This window comes from Coregonus clupeaformis, chromosome 14 (genome assembly GCF_020615455.1).
Source record: "Coregonus clupeaformis isolate EN_2021a chromosome 14, ASM2061545v1, whole genome shotgun sequence".
NCBI lineage: Eukaryota > Metazoa > Chordata > Actinopteri > Salmoniformes > Salmonidae > Coregonus > Coregonus clupeaformis.
This window is the reverse complement of record NC_059205.1, coordinates 38,122,252-38,141,656: the sequence shown is the minus strand read 5'-3', so window position 1 is coordinate 38,141,656 and position 19,405 is coordinate 38,122,252. Positions and strand designations below refer to the sequence as shown.

At 43.4% G+C, this 19,405-nt stretch overlaps 1 protein-coding gene across 2 annotated transcripts in view; it reads left to right on the top strand.

Moving 5' to 3' along the window:
- The first annotated feature begins 526 nt into the window (after positions 1-526).
- Positions 527-19,405, top strand: part of LOC121580933 (zinc finger SWIM domain-containing protein 5) — a 51,151-nt gene continuing 32,272 nt past the window's right edge. For both annotated transcript variants that reach the window (XM_041896141.2, XM_041896139.2), the window contains exon 1: positions 527-1,033. In XM_041896141.2, the coding sequence (XP_041752075.2) occupies positions 550-1,033 (484 nt within the window). In that variant the 5' untranslated portion in view covers positions 527-549. The remainder of the gene's footprint in view (positions 1,034-19,405) is intronic.

Here is a 19,405-nt window from a genome sequence, read left to right as displayed (position 1 = left end):
GAACAAATTCAGGACCTGAAAAAAGTCCTGACTTTTCAAAAAAGTTATTGTTTTCCTACCTTTTCAGGACATTTGGGTGCATTGTTAGGACATTAGGGTCCACATAATGTAGGACAACAAGTACACACACACACACACACACAAAGAGGGGGGTAGCGGTGGTGCGTTGTCAGTACAGTATTGCCATGCGATTGGGGAGTGTTTGTTATTGGTGGTGACGTATGACCCGTCAACCCCCACCCCCTCCTCTCCGGTTTCCAATAGATAGCACAGCCACAAAGTCAAAATTGGCTATACCATAAAAAGTCATGAAAACAAACATGAGTGTTTTTGGTCTTAATTAAAGGTTAGGGTTCGGCATATGGTTAGCAGTGTGGTTAAGGGTAGGGTTAGGGTTAAAATCTCATTTAAGAAGATACATTATTGGAATGGGCGGGGTTTATGACTTTGTGGCTGTAGTAACTAGTGACGACCTTCTCTCGGTTGTGCTGTGGCTCGTTTGTGCAATTCTGAAGCTGGTCGCCGGTTCTCAGTGTTTATCTGGTCGTCATGGCGGAGGGACGTGGAGAGCTACCGCCTCAGCTTCATCTATCTTTACCCCCGGCCAGCAAGCGACTGTGCTTGCGCCCGGCTCCCCGAGGACCTGGTCCGGGGTCTGGTCCAGGTTTTCCGAACTCTCGGTTTCGCTGCCCGGAATCTCTGTTGGACTGTGCCGCGAAGGCTGTAGCGGAGAAATGGGCCTTTGAGAGGGTGGAGGAGCGCTTCGAGCGGATCCCAGAGCCAGTACAGCGTCGTATCGTATACTGGTCTTTTCCGAGGAACGAAAGGGAAATATGTATGTATTCGTCGTTTCAGTGCCGCATCGCCGGCGAAGAGGGTCCGGCGGTGGGAACAGGGGCTCCCGCTGGATCCGGGGCTGTCCCTGGAGGGGTTACCAGTACGACTGGGGCAGCGGGCACCGGAGATGGGCTGCCTTTCCGTCGGGGTATTCGGCTTTTAGAGACTGGTTGTGTGGAAAATGTCTTACAAGTCGGTAAGTGGAGCAATCACAGCACTTTGCCGATGTCCCTCTTCTCCTCTTACACGGATTTTCAGATTAGTCTGTGCCCCTAACTCGATCAAGGAAGGGTAGGTTGGCGTTTAGTAATGATATAAGTTTTCCCATAAAAACAAAAGTATGGAAAACCTGGTCTATGTTGAAGCAATTTTAGTATAAACCGATAATAATTTGGTTCGGATCGAATTAAGTGAAAAGAGTGATCTATTCTACATTCAATTCCGATGGCTAGTTAGGCTACTCTGTTTCATTCGGAAGTAGGATACTTGATCTGTATCAGTTCAGCTGTTTAAAAATTAAAGGGCTGTAAATTGATATTGTAACTATTTTTGTGGTTTTACGCACATTTATTTAAAACGAAGTAACATATCCATAGCCTCGATATAGCATTGACTCGCTTCACATTACGTTGTTGAGTCGATTGAGCCGACCCAGCTATGTGCTGGCAACATTTCAGCACTTTTTTTCACCTCGTCGAGGGCTATGGAAGGCTACCTACCCTTTCCGTGTGTGTGTGTGTGGGGGGGGGTTGGGGGAGAGAGGACGAGAGACACAACGTATCTCCATTACCGACAGTTTTACACTGTATGTTACACCTCTATTAAATGTCTTTATTTTTGATAGAGGGTAGTTTATGTGAGAGACAAATACGGTTATTTGGTCTCTTATTATAATTAAGCCAACGTAAGCCGATTTGATCCAAATCCTACATCTTTTGTTTATTTGCTCGTTGGACAGGACAAAGGACTCATAGCCAATTGTAGGTCTACGGAAAATATTTACGCAGTGTAAACCACGCATTTGACGTACATTTGGAAGTATTAAAATAGTACCTTTTTAATTTCACAAAAATAATGCTGGGAAGCGGGAAATTTGTCTTCGGGTAGCCCCACTGCTACACAATAGCTTTCCAGTTGAGATGATCGATATCCGTCTCGCATTTCCAAGGCGATGACTGCAGAATAGCAACCATTGGTTATTTTAGACAAAGGTACACTTCAGACGCTCCTCTTTCAAACGAAATATTATTTTATTCATGCGTCTGCCACCATAACATGTTAATTATGAAGAATGTATCATTATAATCTAAACCAATGGAGGATTTGATTGGAATGTTTGTTAGGGGCTGAGCCCAATAAACATGTGGGTTTACACATCCTGAGGACTGGAAAAGGAATATAACACGTTTTTATAGGCCAATAGGTCATCTGCTATAACCTATGTGGAAATGCTTTGATTTCATATTGTTTATGTACAGTATTACTTGAAAATAATAAAAGCTCCATTCTAATAACATTCTAAAAAGCCTTATGTTCATCCAGGCATAAGGAAATATAATAGCCTATAGAAATATAAAATCACTTAAATAATGCAGAAGATGTGTGTCCAACAAGAGACTGACAATTTGTGAACTCAAGTGATTTCTCTATGGAAATGTGTGGCAGAGGATGAAAATACAACCAATATCAGCACAGTGGAGTCTGATTTTGCCTTTGAAATAATCTATAATGTGACTTAAAAGAGACACTTACCAGTTAGCAGTAAATAATTATTTTCGTCTCAAGGTCAATACAGGCCTGTGTTTACCTTTTTATAAGCGAAATGGAATGCAGGTCAATGTGAATTCTGCGAAGTAGGAAAAAAAATCCCCTTGGTTTTTGTGTGATTTTTGTCTCTCTAACCGTATCTATTTGTTTCTAACTAATGGCCAAAAGATTTGGGGTACATTAACTTTAATGGTGTTTACAGCACCAAGTCTTTCTATCAATCAATCAATCAATTTTATTTTATATAGCCCTTCTTACATCAGCTAATATCTCGAAGTGCTGTACAGAAACCCAGCCTAAAACCCCAAACAGCTAGTAATGCAGGTGTAGAAGCACGGTGGCTAGGAAAAACTCCCTAGAAAGGCAAAACCTAGGAAGAAACCTAGAGAGGAACCAGGCTATGAGGGGTGGCCAGTCCTCTTCTGGCTGTGCCGGGTGGAGATTATAACAGAACCATGCCAAGATGTTCAAAAATGTTCATAAGTGACAAGCATGGTCAAATAATAATCAGGAATAAATCTCAGTTGGCTTTTCATAGCCGATCATTAGAGTTTAAAACAGCAGGTCTGGGACAGGTAGGGGGTTCCATAACCGCAGGCAGAACAGTTTAAACTGGAATAGCAGCAAGGCCAGGCGGACTGGGGACAGCAAGGAGTCACCACGGCCGGTAGTCCCGACGTATGGTCCTAGGGCTCAGGTCTCTCAGTTGGCTTTTCATAGCCGATCATTTAGAGTTGAAAACAGCAGGTCTGGGACAGGTAGGGGTTTCGTAGCCGCAGGCAGAACAGTTGAAACTGGAATAGCAGCAAGGCCAGGCGGACTGGGGACAGCAAGGTGTCATCATGCCCGGTAGTCCTGACGTATGGTCCTAGGGCTCAGGTTCTCAGAGAGAAAGAGAGAACGAGAGAATTAGAGAGAGCATACTTAAATTCACACAGGACACTGGATAAGACAGGAGAAGTACTCCAGGTATAACCAACTAACCCCCAGCCCCGACACATAAACTACTGCAGCATAAATACTGGAGGCTGAGACAGGAGCGGTCCGGAGACACTGTGGCCCCATCCGAAGAAACCCCGGACAGGGCCAAACAGGAAGGATATAACCCCACCCACTCCGCCAAAGCACAGCCCCCGCACCACTAGAGGGATATCCCCAACCACCAACTTACAATCCTGAGACAAGGCCGAGTATAGCCCACAGAGGTCTCCACCACAGCACAAACCAAGGGGGGAGGGCGCCAACCCAGACAGGAAGATCACGTCAGTAACTCAACCCACTCAAGTGACGCACCCCCCAGGGACGGCATGAAAGAGCACCAGCAGGCCAGTGACTCAGCCCCTGCAACAGGGTTAGAGGCAGAGAACCCCAGTGGAGAGGGGAACCGGCCCGGCAGAGACAGCAAGGGCTGTTCGTTGCTCCAGCCTTTCCGTTCACCTTCACACTCCTGGGCCAGACTACACTCAATCATATGACCTACTGAAGAGATAAGTCTTCAGTAAAGACTTAAAGGTTGAGACCGAGTCTGCGTCTCTCACATGGGTAGGCAGACTGTTCCATAAAAATGGAGATCTATAGGAGAAAGCCCTGCCTCCCGCTGTTTGCTTAGAAATTCTAGGGACAATTAGGAGGCCTGCGTCTTGTGACCGTAGCGTACGTATTGGTATGTACGGCAGGACCAACTCGAAAGATAGGTAGGAGCAAGCCCATGTAACGCTTTATAGGTTAACAGTAAAACCTTGAAATCAGCCCTTGCCTTAACAGGAAGCCAGTGTAGGGAAGCTAGCACTGGAGTAATATGATCAAATTTCTTGGTTCTAGTCAGGATTCTAGCAGCCGTATTTAGCACTAACTGAAGTTTATTTAGTGCTTTATCCGGGTAGCCGGAAAATAGAGCATTGCAGTAGTCTAACCTAGAAGTAACAAATGCATGGATTAATTTTTCTGCATCATTTTTTTTTTTTTTTTTTCTGATTTTTGCAATGTTACGTAGATGGAAAAAAGCTGTCCTTGAAACAGTCTTGATATGTTCGTCAAAAGAGAGATCAGGGTCAAGAGTAACGCCTAGGTCCTTCACAGTTTTATTTGAGACGACTTTACAACCATCAAGATGAATTGTCAGATTTAACAGAAGATCTCTTTGTTTCTTGGGACCTAGAACAAGCATCTCTGTTTTGTCCGAGTTTAAAAGTAAAAAGTTTTCTACAAAGTGCATGCATTCCTATGGTATAAACCAGCTACAGATGAGAGTTGCTTGTGCCTACAAAATATTTAGGATAGTTTTCTACTTGCTCTATGTGACTGCCAGACCTAACCAGTTCCCTGTATAAACTTGACCTAAACTTGCTGTGATTTTTCATAGAGAGTTCTGCCTGGTTCTCTAGGCATCGGCTTGCGAGGCAGATGGGCTGTTTATAAACTAACTGCTTACATGAAGCTTTGGAGAAACATGTCTTCTGTGGAACACATACCATTTTTGTTCTGCCTTTTAGTATCCTCAGTTAGACAAGATTTGACAACTGGCACTTCTTCTGACTTCTTGCTTGTTTGATAGTTCAGACAGAACATGCAACTCATAGTCATCCAAAACCTTGTTATCTGCCTTGAGACGTTTAGCCAACTGTCAGGACAGGAGCAGACCTGTTGCTAGCTCTCTCCATTGCCTCATGTCTGGCTGGCCCACCACTCTTTCCCAACAGAATTGATATTCACATGCTGTAACAGTAAGCCCCAAAGTCCTTACTCAGTGCATTTCATGTTTTTATTTGTGTTAATGGGCGCAAACTCATCTGGATAGTTTGCATGCAAAGGCTCAAAAAATAAATGATCCGTGTTTGGATTTGAGAAATTAATGAGTATAGGTGTGTTTAGCTGATGACAAGAATACCAGTTTGGCCCAGATACATGCCTTTGTTTTGTATGGTTAACGGTAAAATCCCTTATTGCATGTAAACTCATCATATTGCACATATTGGCCTGTGCTCATAATCTACTCAGTCAGGGCTTTAGTCATAATTAGAATAATCAAAGCTAGTTGTGTGTGTGTAATCCCCCCCATCCCCCACACATGCCTAAGCAGCCTCCTCATCACCCCCAACGCCAGGCAGTCTTATAAAGACCTCAGAGAGGCGGTTCCAGTTTTGAGTCAGGCTTCAGGATTATTGGGTCATGCTTTGTTACCCAGCTGTAGAAAAAGCCCTTGTTCACAGAAGGGGGTAGGAGGGAGGGTGTGTGTGGTGGGGTGGTGAATGTTATAAGCATGGTCCTCTCTCTACCTCACCATGTTGTTGCATAAAGTCGTAATAGGTCCCCCTCTTTGAAGCTTCACTGACTTCAAGTTTTAATGTCACGTGCACAAGTACAGTGAAATGCCTTTGTTGCAAGCTCAACACCCAACAATTCAATAATCAATATCAATGTAGTACTAAAAATAACATAAGGTATAACAATAAACACACAAGAAAAAAGAACACAAGAAAGTAAGAAGCTATATACAGGGTCAGTTACAATACCATATTTACAATGTGCAGAGATACTGAGAGAGGTAGATAGTGTATGTATAGGGGTAAGGTGACTAGGCATCAGGATGTATGGTAAACAGAGCAGCAGTGTAAATTTAGATTGTATGTGAGTGTGTGTTTGAGTGTGCGTGAGAGTGTAGAGTCCTTTTGAGTGTGCATAGAGAGAGTACAAAAATTTAAACTAGAGACTAAGTAAAGTTTCCGCTGGATTATGCTTCAACAATTTAGCTCTTGAGATTCCTGCGCCAATGTTTGGGGGGCTTTCTAGTCATGTGTGGCTTCTGGTCTGTAGAGATGATGCACCTCAGCCGTGACTCAAACAGGAGTCAGCCCCCTCTTGGGTTGTTGTGTGGCAGGGTGCAGGCCAAGTACGATCATGCCTTTTGGGATGTTTTGGGATTTCTTTAGAAATGAGACATGGCAAAATAAGTTGTGTTTTAAACAAGTCAATTCCATGTTAATGCTGTGGGTAGACCTCTGTCTTTTTCTCTCTCTACCGTTCTGTTACATTTTGACACTTCTACTTCCCTTCTACAAAATGGAAACTCTACCCATTTACTAATGACAAGCCCATAGTGTCTGCGTTGTTTAATGGACATGCTTATCGTTTGGCCTAGTTTGTAAATCTGTGCCTGTCATAATGGACGTATTACTTAGCTACAGTTGAAGTCGGAAGTTTACATACACCTTAGCCAAATACATTTAAACTCAGTTTTTCACAATTCCTGACATTTAATCCTAGTAAAAATTCCCTGTTTTAGGTCAGTTAGGATCACCACTTTATTTTAAGAATGTGAAATGTCAGAATAATAGTAGAGAGAATGATTTATTTCAGCTTTTATTTCTTTCATCACATTCCCAGTGGGCCAGAAATTTACATACACTCAATTAGTATTTGGTAGCATTGCCTTTAAATTGTTTAACTTGGGTCAAACGTTTCGGGTAGCCTTCCACAAGCTTCCCACAATAAGTTGGGTGAATTTTGGCCCATTCCTCCTGACAGAGCTGGTGTAACTGAGTCAGGTTTGTAGGCCTCCTTGCTCGCACACACTTTTTCAGTTCTGCCCACAAATGTTCTATAGGATTGAGGTCAGGGCTTTGTGATGGCCACTCCAATACCTCGACTTTGTTGTCCTTAAGCCATTTTGCCACAACTTTGGAAGTATGCTTGGGGTCATTGTCCATTTGGAAGACCCATTTGCGGCCAAGCTTTAACTTCCTGACTGATGTCTTGAGATGTTGCTTCAATATATCCACATCATTTTCCTTCCTCATGATGCCATCTATTTTGTGAAGTGCACCAGTCCCTCCAGCAGAAAAGCACCCCCACAGCATGATGCTGCCATCCCCGTGCTTCACGGTTGGGATGGTGTTCTTCGGCTTGCAAGCAACCCCCTTTTTCCTCCAAACATAATGATGGTCATTATGGCCAAACAGTTCTATTTTTGTTTCATCAGACCAGTAGACATTTCTCCAAAAAGTACGATCTTTGTCCCCATGTGCAGTTGCAAACCATAGTCTGGCTTTTTTATGACGGTTTTGGAGCAGTGGCTTCTTCCTTGCTGAGCGGCCTTTCAGGTTATGTTGATATAGGACTTGTTTTACTGTGGATAGAGATACTTTTGTACCTGTTTCCTCTAGCATCTTCACAAGGTCCTTTGCTGTTGTTCTGGGATTGATTTGCACTTTTCGCACCAAAGTACGTTAATCTCTAGGAGACAGAACATGTCTCCTTCCTGAGCGGTATGACTGCTGCGTGGTCCCATGGTGTTTATACTTGCGTACTATTGTTTGTACAGATGAACGTGGTACCTTCAGGCGTTTGGAAATTGCTCCCAAGGATGAACCAGACTTGTGGAGGTCTACCATTTTTTCTCTGAGGTCTTGGCTGATTTCTTTTGATTTTCCCATGATGTCAGGCAAATATGCACCGAGTTTGAAGGTAGGCCTTGAAATTCATCCACAGGAACACCTCCAATTGACTCAAATGACGCCAATTAGCCTATCAGAAGCTTCTAAAGCCATGAAATCATTTTCTGGAATTTTCCAAGCTCTTTAAAGGCACAGTCAACTTAGTGTATGTAAACTTCTGACCCACCCACTGGAATTGTGATACAGTGAATTTTAAGTGAAATAATCTGTCTGTAAACAATTGTTGGGAAAATTACTTGTGTCATACACAAAGTAGATGTCCTAACCGACTTGCCAAAACTATAGTTTGTTAACAAGACATTTGTGGAGTGGTTAAAAACAAGTTTTAATGACTCCAACCTAAGTGTATGTAAACTTCCGACTTCAACTGCACATTTCTATAGTGCCCTATATTTTCTATTTCATGTCTGTTTTGAGGCAGATATTAATTTGTTGCTCCTCAATGATGTCACTACTCATAGTTAGCCCTATATAACTGAAGGTCTTTGTCTTCCCAGCGTGGTAACTGTCATCTTTGTATTCTGGGCCAGAACCTATACAAGTTTAACAAGGGACCGCTAATTCTGCTCCGTCTCTCAATGCCCAGACTGACAATATTTAATCAAGACAATTAATTCCATGCATGCAAGTCTTAAAGAAAATCAGTTAAACAAATCTGCTCTTTACACTTATTAGCAGTCTCAGGTTTGAAGGACACAGCCATTAAAAGCCTTTTCTCTCTATCAAAGAAGGAACTTAATTTGGTCTGGGGAGGGGCGTAAGTATGTACATTTACATTTTAGTCATTTAGCAGACGCTCTTATCCAGAGCGACTTACAGTTAGCACATACATTATTTTATCGAACCCACAACCCTGGCGTTGCAAACGCCATGCTCTACCAACTGAGCTACATCCCCTGCCGGCCATTCCCTCCCCTACCCTGGACGACGCTGGGCCAATTGTGCGCCGCCCCATCGGTCTCCCGGTCGCGGCCGGCTACGACAGAGCCTGGATTCGAACTAGGATCTCTAGTGGCACAGCTAGCACTGCGATGCAGTGCCTTAGACCACTGCGCCACCCGGGAGATATGTAAATGCTTTAATCAGGGGAGAGCACAAAATGTTCATTCTGATAGAGCAAGGTGAACACATACACAAACAGCCTCTATAGTAGCTAGGCCTACACAATGTTGCTGTGAAGTTGTGGGAATGTGTTATGTGAGCTGTAGTGACTGACACTGAGTACAGACCATGTAGAAGAGGGACCATGCTGACTCTAGCCATCCTCTTACATGCCACATATATTCTCATCCAGGCCCCCAGTACTGCTGCTTGTTTCCATATGTTACACTAGAACTTAAATGAAAACCAGCTACAGCACCATTCACATTCCACCCCTCTCATATAACATGTGTTGTCTGTAGCGGTTTCATAGCAATGATTTACCTTGGGCTCGGTACATTCTCAAATACTACAAATCAATATTAAGTGACCTTTGCTTTTGATGCTCACTGCCTGCCCGGCGATACCCTCTGATTGACTTTATCAGTAATACACACTGCTCAGCACAGATCCCACGTGTCATCAAATCACATTTTATTTGTCACATGCACTGAATACAACAGGTGTAGACCTTACCGTGAAATGCTTACTTACAAGCCCTTAACCAACAATGCTGATTTATTTAAAAAGTAAGTACGAAAATATTTGCTAAAAAAAGTAACACAGTAAAATACCAATAACTAGGCTATATACAGGGGGTATAGGTTAGTTGAGGTAATCTGTACATGTAGGTGGGGGTGAAGTGACTATGCATAGATAATAAACAGCGAGTAGCAGCAGCGTAAAAAAGGGGGTCAATGCAAATAGTACGGGTAGCCATTTGATTAACTGTTTAGCAGTCTTATGGCTTGGGGATAGAAGCTTTTAAGGGCTTTACGGGCCTGGCTTGTGTAAGCGTGGTAGAACATGGGGCTCGTGCTACAGGGAGCAATGGGTTTATTCATTCCACTGTCTGTTACTGATTTGTAGCTTGCACCACATTGATAGGCTGGCTCTACCTCCTAGCCTCGGCCCAGGGGCAAGGTTTAGATATCACCTCTTCTCCACTCCTCCCTGGCTGGCGCGGCCGGGCCCCATGCACATACCTGCTGGTGTGTCGTGCATCAGTCACTAAACACGCCGCCTCTTATGTGTTTTATTGGAGCTAACAGCTTGCACACATGCACTGTTCCCTGATCAAACACAAAACACAGGCTCAAGGAAATAACTGTAAAAGTTCCTATTGAAGTCATCATGCCTATATGGTGAGTTAGGCTGTTAGTTCTCCCACCAGCAGGTATGTATTATACAGTTATCATAAGGTGGCTGCTGCTGCAATGTGACTTATTGTGACCAATTTAGAGATTATTATTGGACTACATGTAACCTCAACCGCCGGCCGTGTTTGTTATGTCTACATGGAGTCAAAAGGCTTTCTGCCTGTTCCTGGACAAATGTGTAATAATGTTTGAGGCTGAGTTTTTTATTTTTTCACGTTTGGCTGTGGTGCATCTCTATGTCATTGTAAGATGAGCAGAGAGAGAAAGCTGCTAGACTTGAAAGAGGAGGCCCCCAGAAAGGCCTATTGTGGCCTCATTTGGTTGTAATTGCCTAACAAATGCAAAAGAATACCAGGGGTAACAAAAAGCCAGGGAAGAGAAGGCAAATCAGCCCAAGGAATGTAAAAAGCGGTTGGGATACACAATTACATTGAATAGAGAGTAGGGAAAGTTCATCAGCTCACATCCTGGTCTGCTATAGGATTAAGGGTAGCCAAGCAAAAAATCCCAATGCCTTCCTTTCCGTCCCAGTCTTCACATTTTGCCGTAGAGAGTGGCATCGGAGCTGGGAGTGTAACATAAAACTGGGAGAGGAGGAAATGCAGCCGCAGAGCAACCAGCCTCTCCCATACAAGCCTTTTATCCAGCTGAGTTTTTGTTTTGCTGGGGGTTTTGTGGCTAGTTCACATGGAAACTTAATTTTCTCCGTCTGGACTGCAGGGAAGGATAATGTATTGAAGAAAGGGTCAAATCTCCTGCCAAAGGGTAGAAGACACAAAGAGAAAGGAGAGAGAGGCCTCTGTGTCAGTCAGCTACAGTGGGGGAAAAAAGTATTTAGTCAGCCACCAATTGTGCAAGTTCTCCCACTTAAAAAGATGAGAGAGGCCTGTAATTTTCATCATAGGTACACGTCAACTATGACAGACAAAATGAGGGAAAAAAATCCAGAAAATCACATTGTAGGATTTTTAATGAATTTATTTGCAAATTATGGTGGAAAATAAGTATTTGGTCAATAACAAAAGTTTCTCAATACTTTGTTATATACCCTTTGTTGACAATGACACAGGTCAAACGTTTTCTGTAAGTCTTCACAAGGTTTTCACACACTGTTGCTGGTATTTTGGCCCATTCCTCCATGCAGATCTCCTCTAGAGCAGTGATGCTTTGGGGCTGTCGCTGGGCAACACGGACTTTCAACTCCCTCCAAATATTTTCTATGGGGTTGAGATCTGGAGACTGGCTAGGCCACTCCAGGACCTTGAAATGCTTCTTACGAAGCCACTCCTTCGTTGCCCGGGCGGTGTGTTTGGGATCATTGTCATGCTGAAAGACCCAGCCACGTTTCATCTTCAATGCCCTTGCTGATGGAAGGAGGTTTTCACTCAAAATCTCACGATACATGGCCCCATTCATTCTTTCCTTTACACGGATCAGTCGTCCTGGTCCCTTTGCAGAAAAACAGCCCCAAAGCATGATGTTTCCACCCCCATGCTTCACAGTAGGTATGGTGTTCTTTGGATGCAACTCAGCATTCTTTGTCCTCCAAACACGACGAGTTGAGTTTTTACCAAAAAGTTATATTTTGGTTTCATCTGACCATATGACATTCTCCCAATCCTCTTCTGGATCATCCAAATGCACTCTAGCAAACTTCAGACGGGCCTGGACATGTACTGGCTTAAGCAGGGGTACACGTCTGGCACTGCAGGATTTGAGTCCCTGGCGGCGTAGTGTGTTACTGATGGTAGGCTTTGTTACTTTGGACTGTTTGAGGTTGTGGACAGGTGTCTTTTATACTGATAACAAGTTCAAACATGTGCCATTAATACAGGTAACGAGTGGAGGACAGACGAGCCTCTTAAAGAAGAAGTTACAGGTCTGTGAGAGCCAGAAATCTTGCTTGTTTGTAGGTGACCAAATACTTATTTTCCACCATAATTTGCAAATAAATTCATTAGAAATCCTACAATGTGATTTTCTGGATTTTTCTCTCTCAATTTGTCTGTCATAGTTGACGTGTACCTATGATGAAAATTACAGGCCTCTCTCATCTTTTTAAGTGGGAGAACTTGCACAATTGGTGGCTGACTAAATACTTTTTTTCCCCACTGTATGTGTGAAACACTTAGCACATTTCTGATAGGGAGACAGAGATTGTTGTTAAGATGTTTTAGCTTTTGGTGTAGTGCACTTTAAGATCCTTGCTTAATTTTATTGACTCAAAATCAATTTCCAGTGTTTCATTGAATGAATGTGCTACATCTGTTTTAACTGAAAACTAACAGATTCAACCACAACCCATCTCTGTGCTATACCATGCATGGTATGGTCACAGTTGCACACGTTTTGATTTTCCGAAACCACTTGATGCCCATTTGTCTGTCTGGGCTGTTTTATTAGATTCCGGCTGAATTTAATGTCAGTATTCCCCTCATTGATTCTTATTGAAATTCCCCTCATTGATTGAATTAGGAAACCCGGGATAGTTGTCTTTACTGGAAGCTGAAGGTATGGTTCAAGGATATCTCTACTAATGGCTGTCCATATAAATGATAAACTATGGCCCTGTCTCTGTACTTTGATTGCTCTAGAGACTGAGACATGCGCTCCCAATGGCACCATATACTCTATATAGTGTACTACTTTTGACTATGGGCCCTGGTCAAAAGTAGTGCACTATGTAAGGTATAGGGTGCCATTTGGGCCACAAGCTGGGATGAGGTACAGATTGCAAGATGAGCATCAAGGATTTTCTCAGCCACTTAGATTTGACCTTATAACTCTGTCCATTAGAGCTGTGTTTAGTCACCATTGTTTGTTTTGTGAGGAACAGCAAATGGGTAAATCCATTTGAATTCAATCACTTTTTGACAGCACCCCTTTTGATTGGAACGAAACCTTCCATACCTATTTAGCCATTGTAGAAGGGCTCAGAAAGTGGCTTTTTGGACCTGAATGCCAAAACATTAAAGTAATAAAGGTGCTCAAAGTTGACCTATTTTGCATACCATGAGACATCCATGTCGTCATCACTGGAAAAGATAAACAGTTGAGATTTTATATAATTTAAAAGCTTACAAACAGGGTTGTTTGATAATTTCTTGAAAAAAATGTTTTTAAAATAAAAATGATGGCATTTTGTAATGTTAAACGTCAACGAACTAAAAACGTGAACTCTGTCCGCCCCCTCCATATTCGAATATGTTGCAGCTTAGACCCTATTTTACATCATCTGAGGTTTTTGTATTGTGCCTGCCATCGGTAGAGACACAACATACTATTGAATACAGGGTGGGTGTCATGTTTTGGCGGATAAATGTACTAAAATGGGAATAAAATGGACATTTCGAATTTCAAGTGGTACTACAAAGATGGTTGGAGGTCTACACATCAGAGAATGTTGACTTGAATGGGAATATCTGTTGTTTTATATTATACTGTCAATCCTCCATAAGAAACCTATTGAAATCATTGAAATATAGATAATAAAATAGACATGACCATTTCACTTGACATTTGACGGTGGGAGAACCAACGGCCATCTTAAATGTTGTACCAGCTAAATTGTAGTGGTCTGAAGGGATAGGTCCATTCTATGAATTATATTTCTATGATTGAAATTACACCCACCCTGTATTCAAGAGCATGTTGTGTCTCAACCGATGGCGGGCACTACACAAAAACTTCAGTCTATTTATCCACTCGATTTACCAGCATTGCTTCGCGTAGCCACGAGAAAAATAACTTGATTTAAAATTTTCCGCCGTTGACGCTTGCGGCCCGTCTGTTTTCTATCATTCACTACCGTGCATTCTAATTCCGGCGTGTAAACACTCGTTCATATGCGTTTTCTTTGATTTGGGCTTAAGCTACAACATACGCGTTTTTAGATCATTTACGGCAAAGGTAAAAAATAATGTTACTGTATAAATACAAAAATCCCGAGACATTATAACATAGTTTGTATGCTTTTAAATGATATCATACTCATCCGTTTATCTTTTCCAGTGATGCGATCCCCAGGACCACCCATACCTAAAAATGTATGCACGCATGACTGTAAGTCGCTTTGGATAAAAGCGTCTGCTAAATGGCATTTAAATGAAGACATCAATGTCTTATGGTATGGTGTGGTATACAAAATGGGTCAACTTTGAGCCATCTCCTGAATGTTTCTGCATTCAGGTACAAAAAGTTACTTTCTGATCACTTCTTCCATAGGCAAACATGTATGGAAAGTTTTTTGTTTAAATCAAAAGGGATTCTGTCAAAAAGTGGATTTTCCCAAATGTCAATGTCACAGACCTAGGGCCGTTACAGTGCTAACTCTTCAACCTTTCGGTAGAAATGAAACAATTTCCCTCCAGACCTGAAAGGCAATGAGTAATGCTATTTGTAGTCATTTGAACAAATTTTGATTAGAAACAGACAGTTTCTCTTTAACTTGTTGTCTTACAAAACAGGCAGTTACTATTGCAATGGTCACATGTGGTGCACTAAGGGCCTTGACAATGGAGTGCTATTACTATAAACAAGACAGAAACTGCAGCCCATTGCAATTTATTGTGGAGGACATTAGCATGATATTCTATAAAGCCTTTTCCAGTTGTCATAGGAAATGTCTCTTAAGTGCTTCAGAATTACAATTGCTGATAGTTAAGCGAGAGAGAGAGAATACAATGACAATGTGCATTATGTGGATTCCACCTCTGTCGTCTTGTATTTAATGGTAATTTGTCCAAGCCGACCGTGTCCTCTCTGAATTCATAGGTGTTCATGTGAGTGAGGTGTTTTACAGATGAAAACAGCATATTATCATAGAGCATTAGAGTCTGCTAGCAACTCTACGTTAGCATCGCTCAGTTGTCAGTTTTTAGGCTGACGCGAGAGACGGGGGAGTGAATATCTAGGTCTAGGTTATTCAAAGCAGGTACAGCCAGTCCCTGTTTTTGCGTAGAAAAATTGTACTCCCTATTAAATATTAATAGCCTCCTCAAGCTAAAGCTTGCCTCTCTCACTCTCTCTTCTGCCTACCGGCTCTCTTTTTCAATATGGGCTAATGACAGGCCTGTGTTTCCCTGCAGTGGCTCTGCTGATACGGCCCATTAGGCACTTGGTTCTTGCAGGCAGGCAGCTGAATGAACAGATGACAGCAGGAAAAAGGGGTGGAGGGCAGAGGAGGAGTGGGGAGAGAGGGGGAAGGAAAAAATAACTAAAAGGCAAATATGAAAGGCAGAGTAAATAAGCAACCTGTCACCTCCCCCACCAGTGATAACAAAAAAAGCTAAAGTGCCCCGGCGAAGGAAGCTGGTGACAGAGACACCTCATTAGGCTCCCCCAGCCCACCCTGAGACTGCACAGGAGGGAGGGAGTACCACACCATGCAAAGTGCAGCGGCAGACAGACATGCCAACATGCAGAGGGAGAGAGGGGACAGGATAGCCAGCTCCCCTCCGCCTGCCCCACCCTGCAACATGATTCATGTGGGCAACATCGGCAGGGCTGCGTTTGGACCCCTAGCCCCCTCGCTTTCTTTTACCACCCCCTAACCCCAAGCTGCACCTCTTCCCCTCCAACTTCCCGGCTTCCCCCGGTCACTCGGCTCCAAAACAAAGGTGCTGCAGTGCAGTCTGGAAATGTAATCCAACATGGCCTCTGACTGACTGCCTTGCAGTGGAAGGAGACAGAGGTGTAACTTACTGGATGCGTCGGAAATAGCAACCGATTCCCTGCATAGTGCACTACTTTTGACCAGGGCCTGTATGGCTCTGGTCATAAGTAGTGCATTACAGTGTATTGGGAAAATATTCAGACCCCTTCCCTTTTTCCACATTTTGTTACGCTACAGTCTTATTCTAAAATGGATTAAATACATATTTTTCCTCATCAATCAACACACAATACCCCATAATGACAAAGCGAAAACAGGTTTTTAGAAATGCTTGCAAATTTATGAAAAAATAAAAAGCAAAAATACCTTATTTACATAAGTATTCAGACCCTTTGCTATGAGACTCAAAATTGAGCTCAGGTGCATCCTATTTCCATTGATCATCCTTGAGATGTTTCTACAACTTAATTGGAGTCCACCTGTGGTAAATTCAATTGATTGGACATGATTTGGAAAGGCACACACCTGTCTATACAAGGTCCCACAGTTGACAGTGCATGTCAGAGCAAAAACCAAGCTATGAGGTCGAAGGAATTGTCCGTAGAGCTCGGAGACAGGATTGTGTCAAGGCACAGATCTGGGGAAGGGTACCAAATAAATTATGCAGCTTTGAAGGTCCCCAAGAACACAGTGGCCTCCATCATTCTTAAATGGAAGAAGTTTGGAACCACCAAGACTCTTCCTAGAGCTGGCCGCCTGGCCAAACTGAGCAATCGGGGGAGAAGGGTCTTGGTCAGGGAGGTTACCAAGAACCCGATGGTCACTCTGACAAAGCTCCAGAGTTCCTCTGTTGATGGGAGAACCTTCCAGAAGGACAACCATCTCTGCAGCACTCCACCAATCAGGCATTTATGTTTGAGTGGTCAGACGGAAGCCACTCCTCAGTAAAAGGCACATGACAGCCCGCTTGGAGTTTGCCAAAAGGCACCTGAAGGACTCTCAGACCATGAGAAACAAGATTCTCTGGTCTGATAAACCAATATTGAACTCTTTGGCCTGAATGCCAAGCGTCACGTCTGGAGGAAACCTAGCACCATCCCTACGGTGAAGCATGGTGGTGGCAGCGTCACACTGTGGGGATAATTTTCAGCGGTAGGGACTGGGAGACTAGTCAGGATCAATGGAAAGATGAACGGAGCAAAGTACAGAGAGATCCTTGATGAAAACCTGCTCCAGAGCGCTCAGGGCCTCAGCCTGGGGTGAAGGTTCACCTTCCAACAGGACAACGACCCTAAGCACACAGCCAAGACAATGCAGGAGTGGCTTCGGAACAAGTCTCTGAATGTCCTTGAGTGGCCCAGCCAGAGCCCGGACTTGAACCCGATCGAACATCTCTGGAGAGACCTGAACATAGCTGTGCAGCAACTCTCCCCATCCAACCTGACAGAGCTTGAGAAGATCTGCAGAGAAGAATGGGAGAAACTCCCCAAATACAGGTGTGCCAAGCTTGTAGTGTCATACCCAAGAAGACTCAAGGCTGTAATCACTGCCAAATGTGCTTCAACAAAGTACTGAGTAAAGGGTCTGAATACTTACGTAAATGTGATATTTCCGTTTTTTATTTTCAATACATTTGCAAAAATGTCGAAACCCGTTTTTGCTTTGTCATTATGGGGTATTGTGTGTAGATTGATGAGGGGGGGAAATAATATCATCCATTTTAGAATAAGGATGTAACGTAACAAAATGTGGAAAAAGTCAAGGGGTCTGAATACTATAGGGAGCCGTTTCAGACGCAGCCATTGGCTTGGCTCAGTCCAGCCACTTCAGATTAAGGACACCTCTTCTTCCCCCCAAAAATACTGTGATGAAACCAAACAACAAGGTTGGCTGTATAAGCTCAGCTCAGGAAGTACAGGATAGTGACTACTCTGGACATTTTTATAAATGGTACTGGTATTCCCCTGTCATTAATACCAAACCGATATCTGAGAACATTCTCCCTCCCCTCCACCCGGGTGAGTGTGTGGTTCAATGGAGGGAATTCTGATAGTTGTCATGGTGTAACAGGATCAGTTGCCCTCCACCCCTGCACCCTAGAGCTCCAGCCTTCACCGCAAAGGGCCATTGTGAAGCTGTTAGTAAGAATGGCTGCCTGACCTCGGCTGCTGTACTGCCTCAGTGGGCTGGGCAGAGGCCCCACTGGCTCCAGAGCATGACTCCCTTCAGAGATAAAGCTCCTAAAACGGGGAACCCACCCCAGTCTCAGGGCTGTAATGCCCCCACCCACTACCACCACCTCAATCCCTAAGCCCCTCTTACTGAGAACAGAATTATTATAAAAAGCAGTAGAAGGGCTGTTTATAAGCATGGTTACTACATTTAAGCAATAAGGCCCGAGGGGGTGTGATATATGGCCAATATACCATGGCTAAGGGCTGTTCTTATGCATGACGCAATGCGGAGTGCCTGGATACAGCCCTTAGCCGTGGTATATTTGCGATATACCACAAACCCCTGAGGTGCCTTATTGCTATTATAAACTGGTTACCAACATAATTAGAGCAGTAAAAATTGATGTTTTGTCATATCCGTGGTATGCTGTCAGCCAATCAGCATTCAGGGCTCGAACAACCCAGTTTATAATTTACATTATATTCTGCATACACATTGAAGCCCAGTTATTGACTGACAGGTAACACACTAGTAAGGTTTAGTAGAGAAGCGCTAAGTGCTGACCGTTCCTGGCCCGATGCAGTAAGTAATGCAGAGCAAGCCAGGCCACAGCGACTGACTGGTCAATCATTCATCAGCACTCCTCCACAGGCGCTTATTGAAATTTCAAATATGGATTTTTGTGGTTAATAACTACCATTAGTAGTTACTCACAGCTGTAGAAACATTTCAACAATTAGGCCAGGCAGGCCGTTTGAATCAATGGTGCCATGTGAGCACTGAATGGCATGTTAGTTTTAGTGTTTTCGGGGAGTGTAAGTAGCTAGCTAAATACAGTAGTCCAACTTGTTCTGTTGATACTGTTGCCGTGGTGGGTTTGAGGGTAGAAGAGAAGCGATATCTTCTCTCTGGCATCCTATATCGGACTTCCCCTCCCCAGTCTCTTTTGCTTGGGTCCCCACAGTCGCAATCCCAAACTGTATCCCTCCACCACCACTATTGATTTAAAATTCAAATTTTCACCTAGTTTAATTTTGCCTCAGAAAAGAGGGGAGTGGCGCGCTAAGCACTTTTTGTGCTGCGGCAGCAGAAAGAAGCAGCCAGTGTGTGCGTCTGAAAAGTGTAAATCAGTGTTGAAAGTGTTGTGCGTTATCTCTCGGATGAAACTGCCTGCTGCAACAATAGGATTAAAGCACAACGGATGAAAGAAGCAATTAAACATTATCTGATCAGATTCCCTCAAAGGCACTTTATTTCTG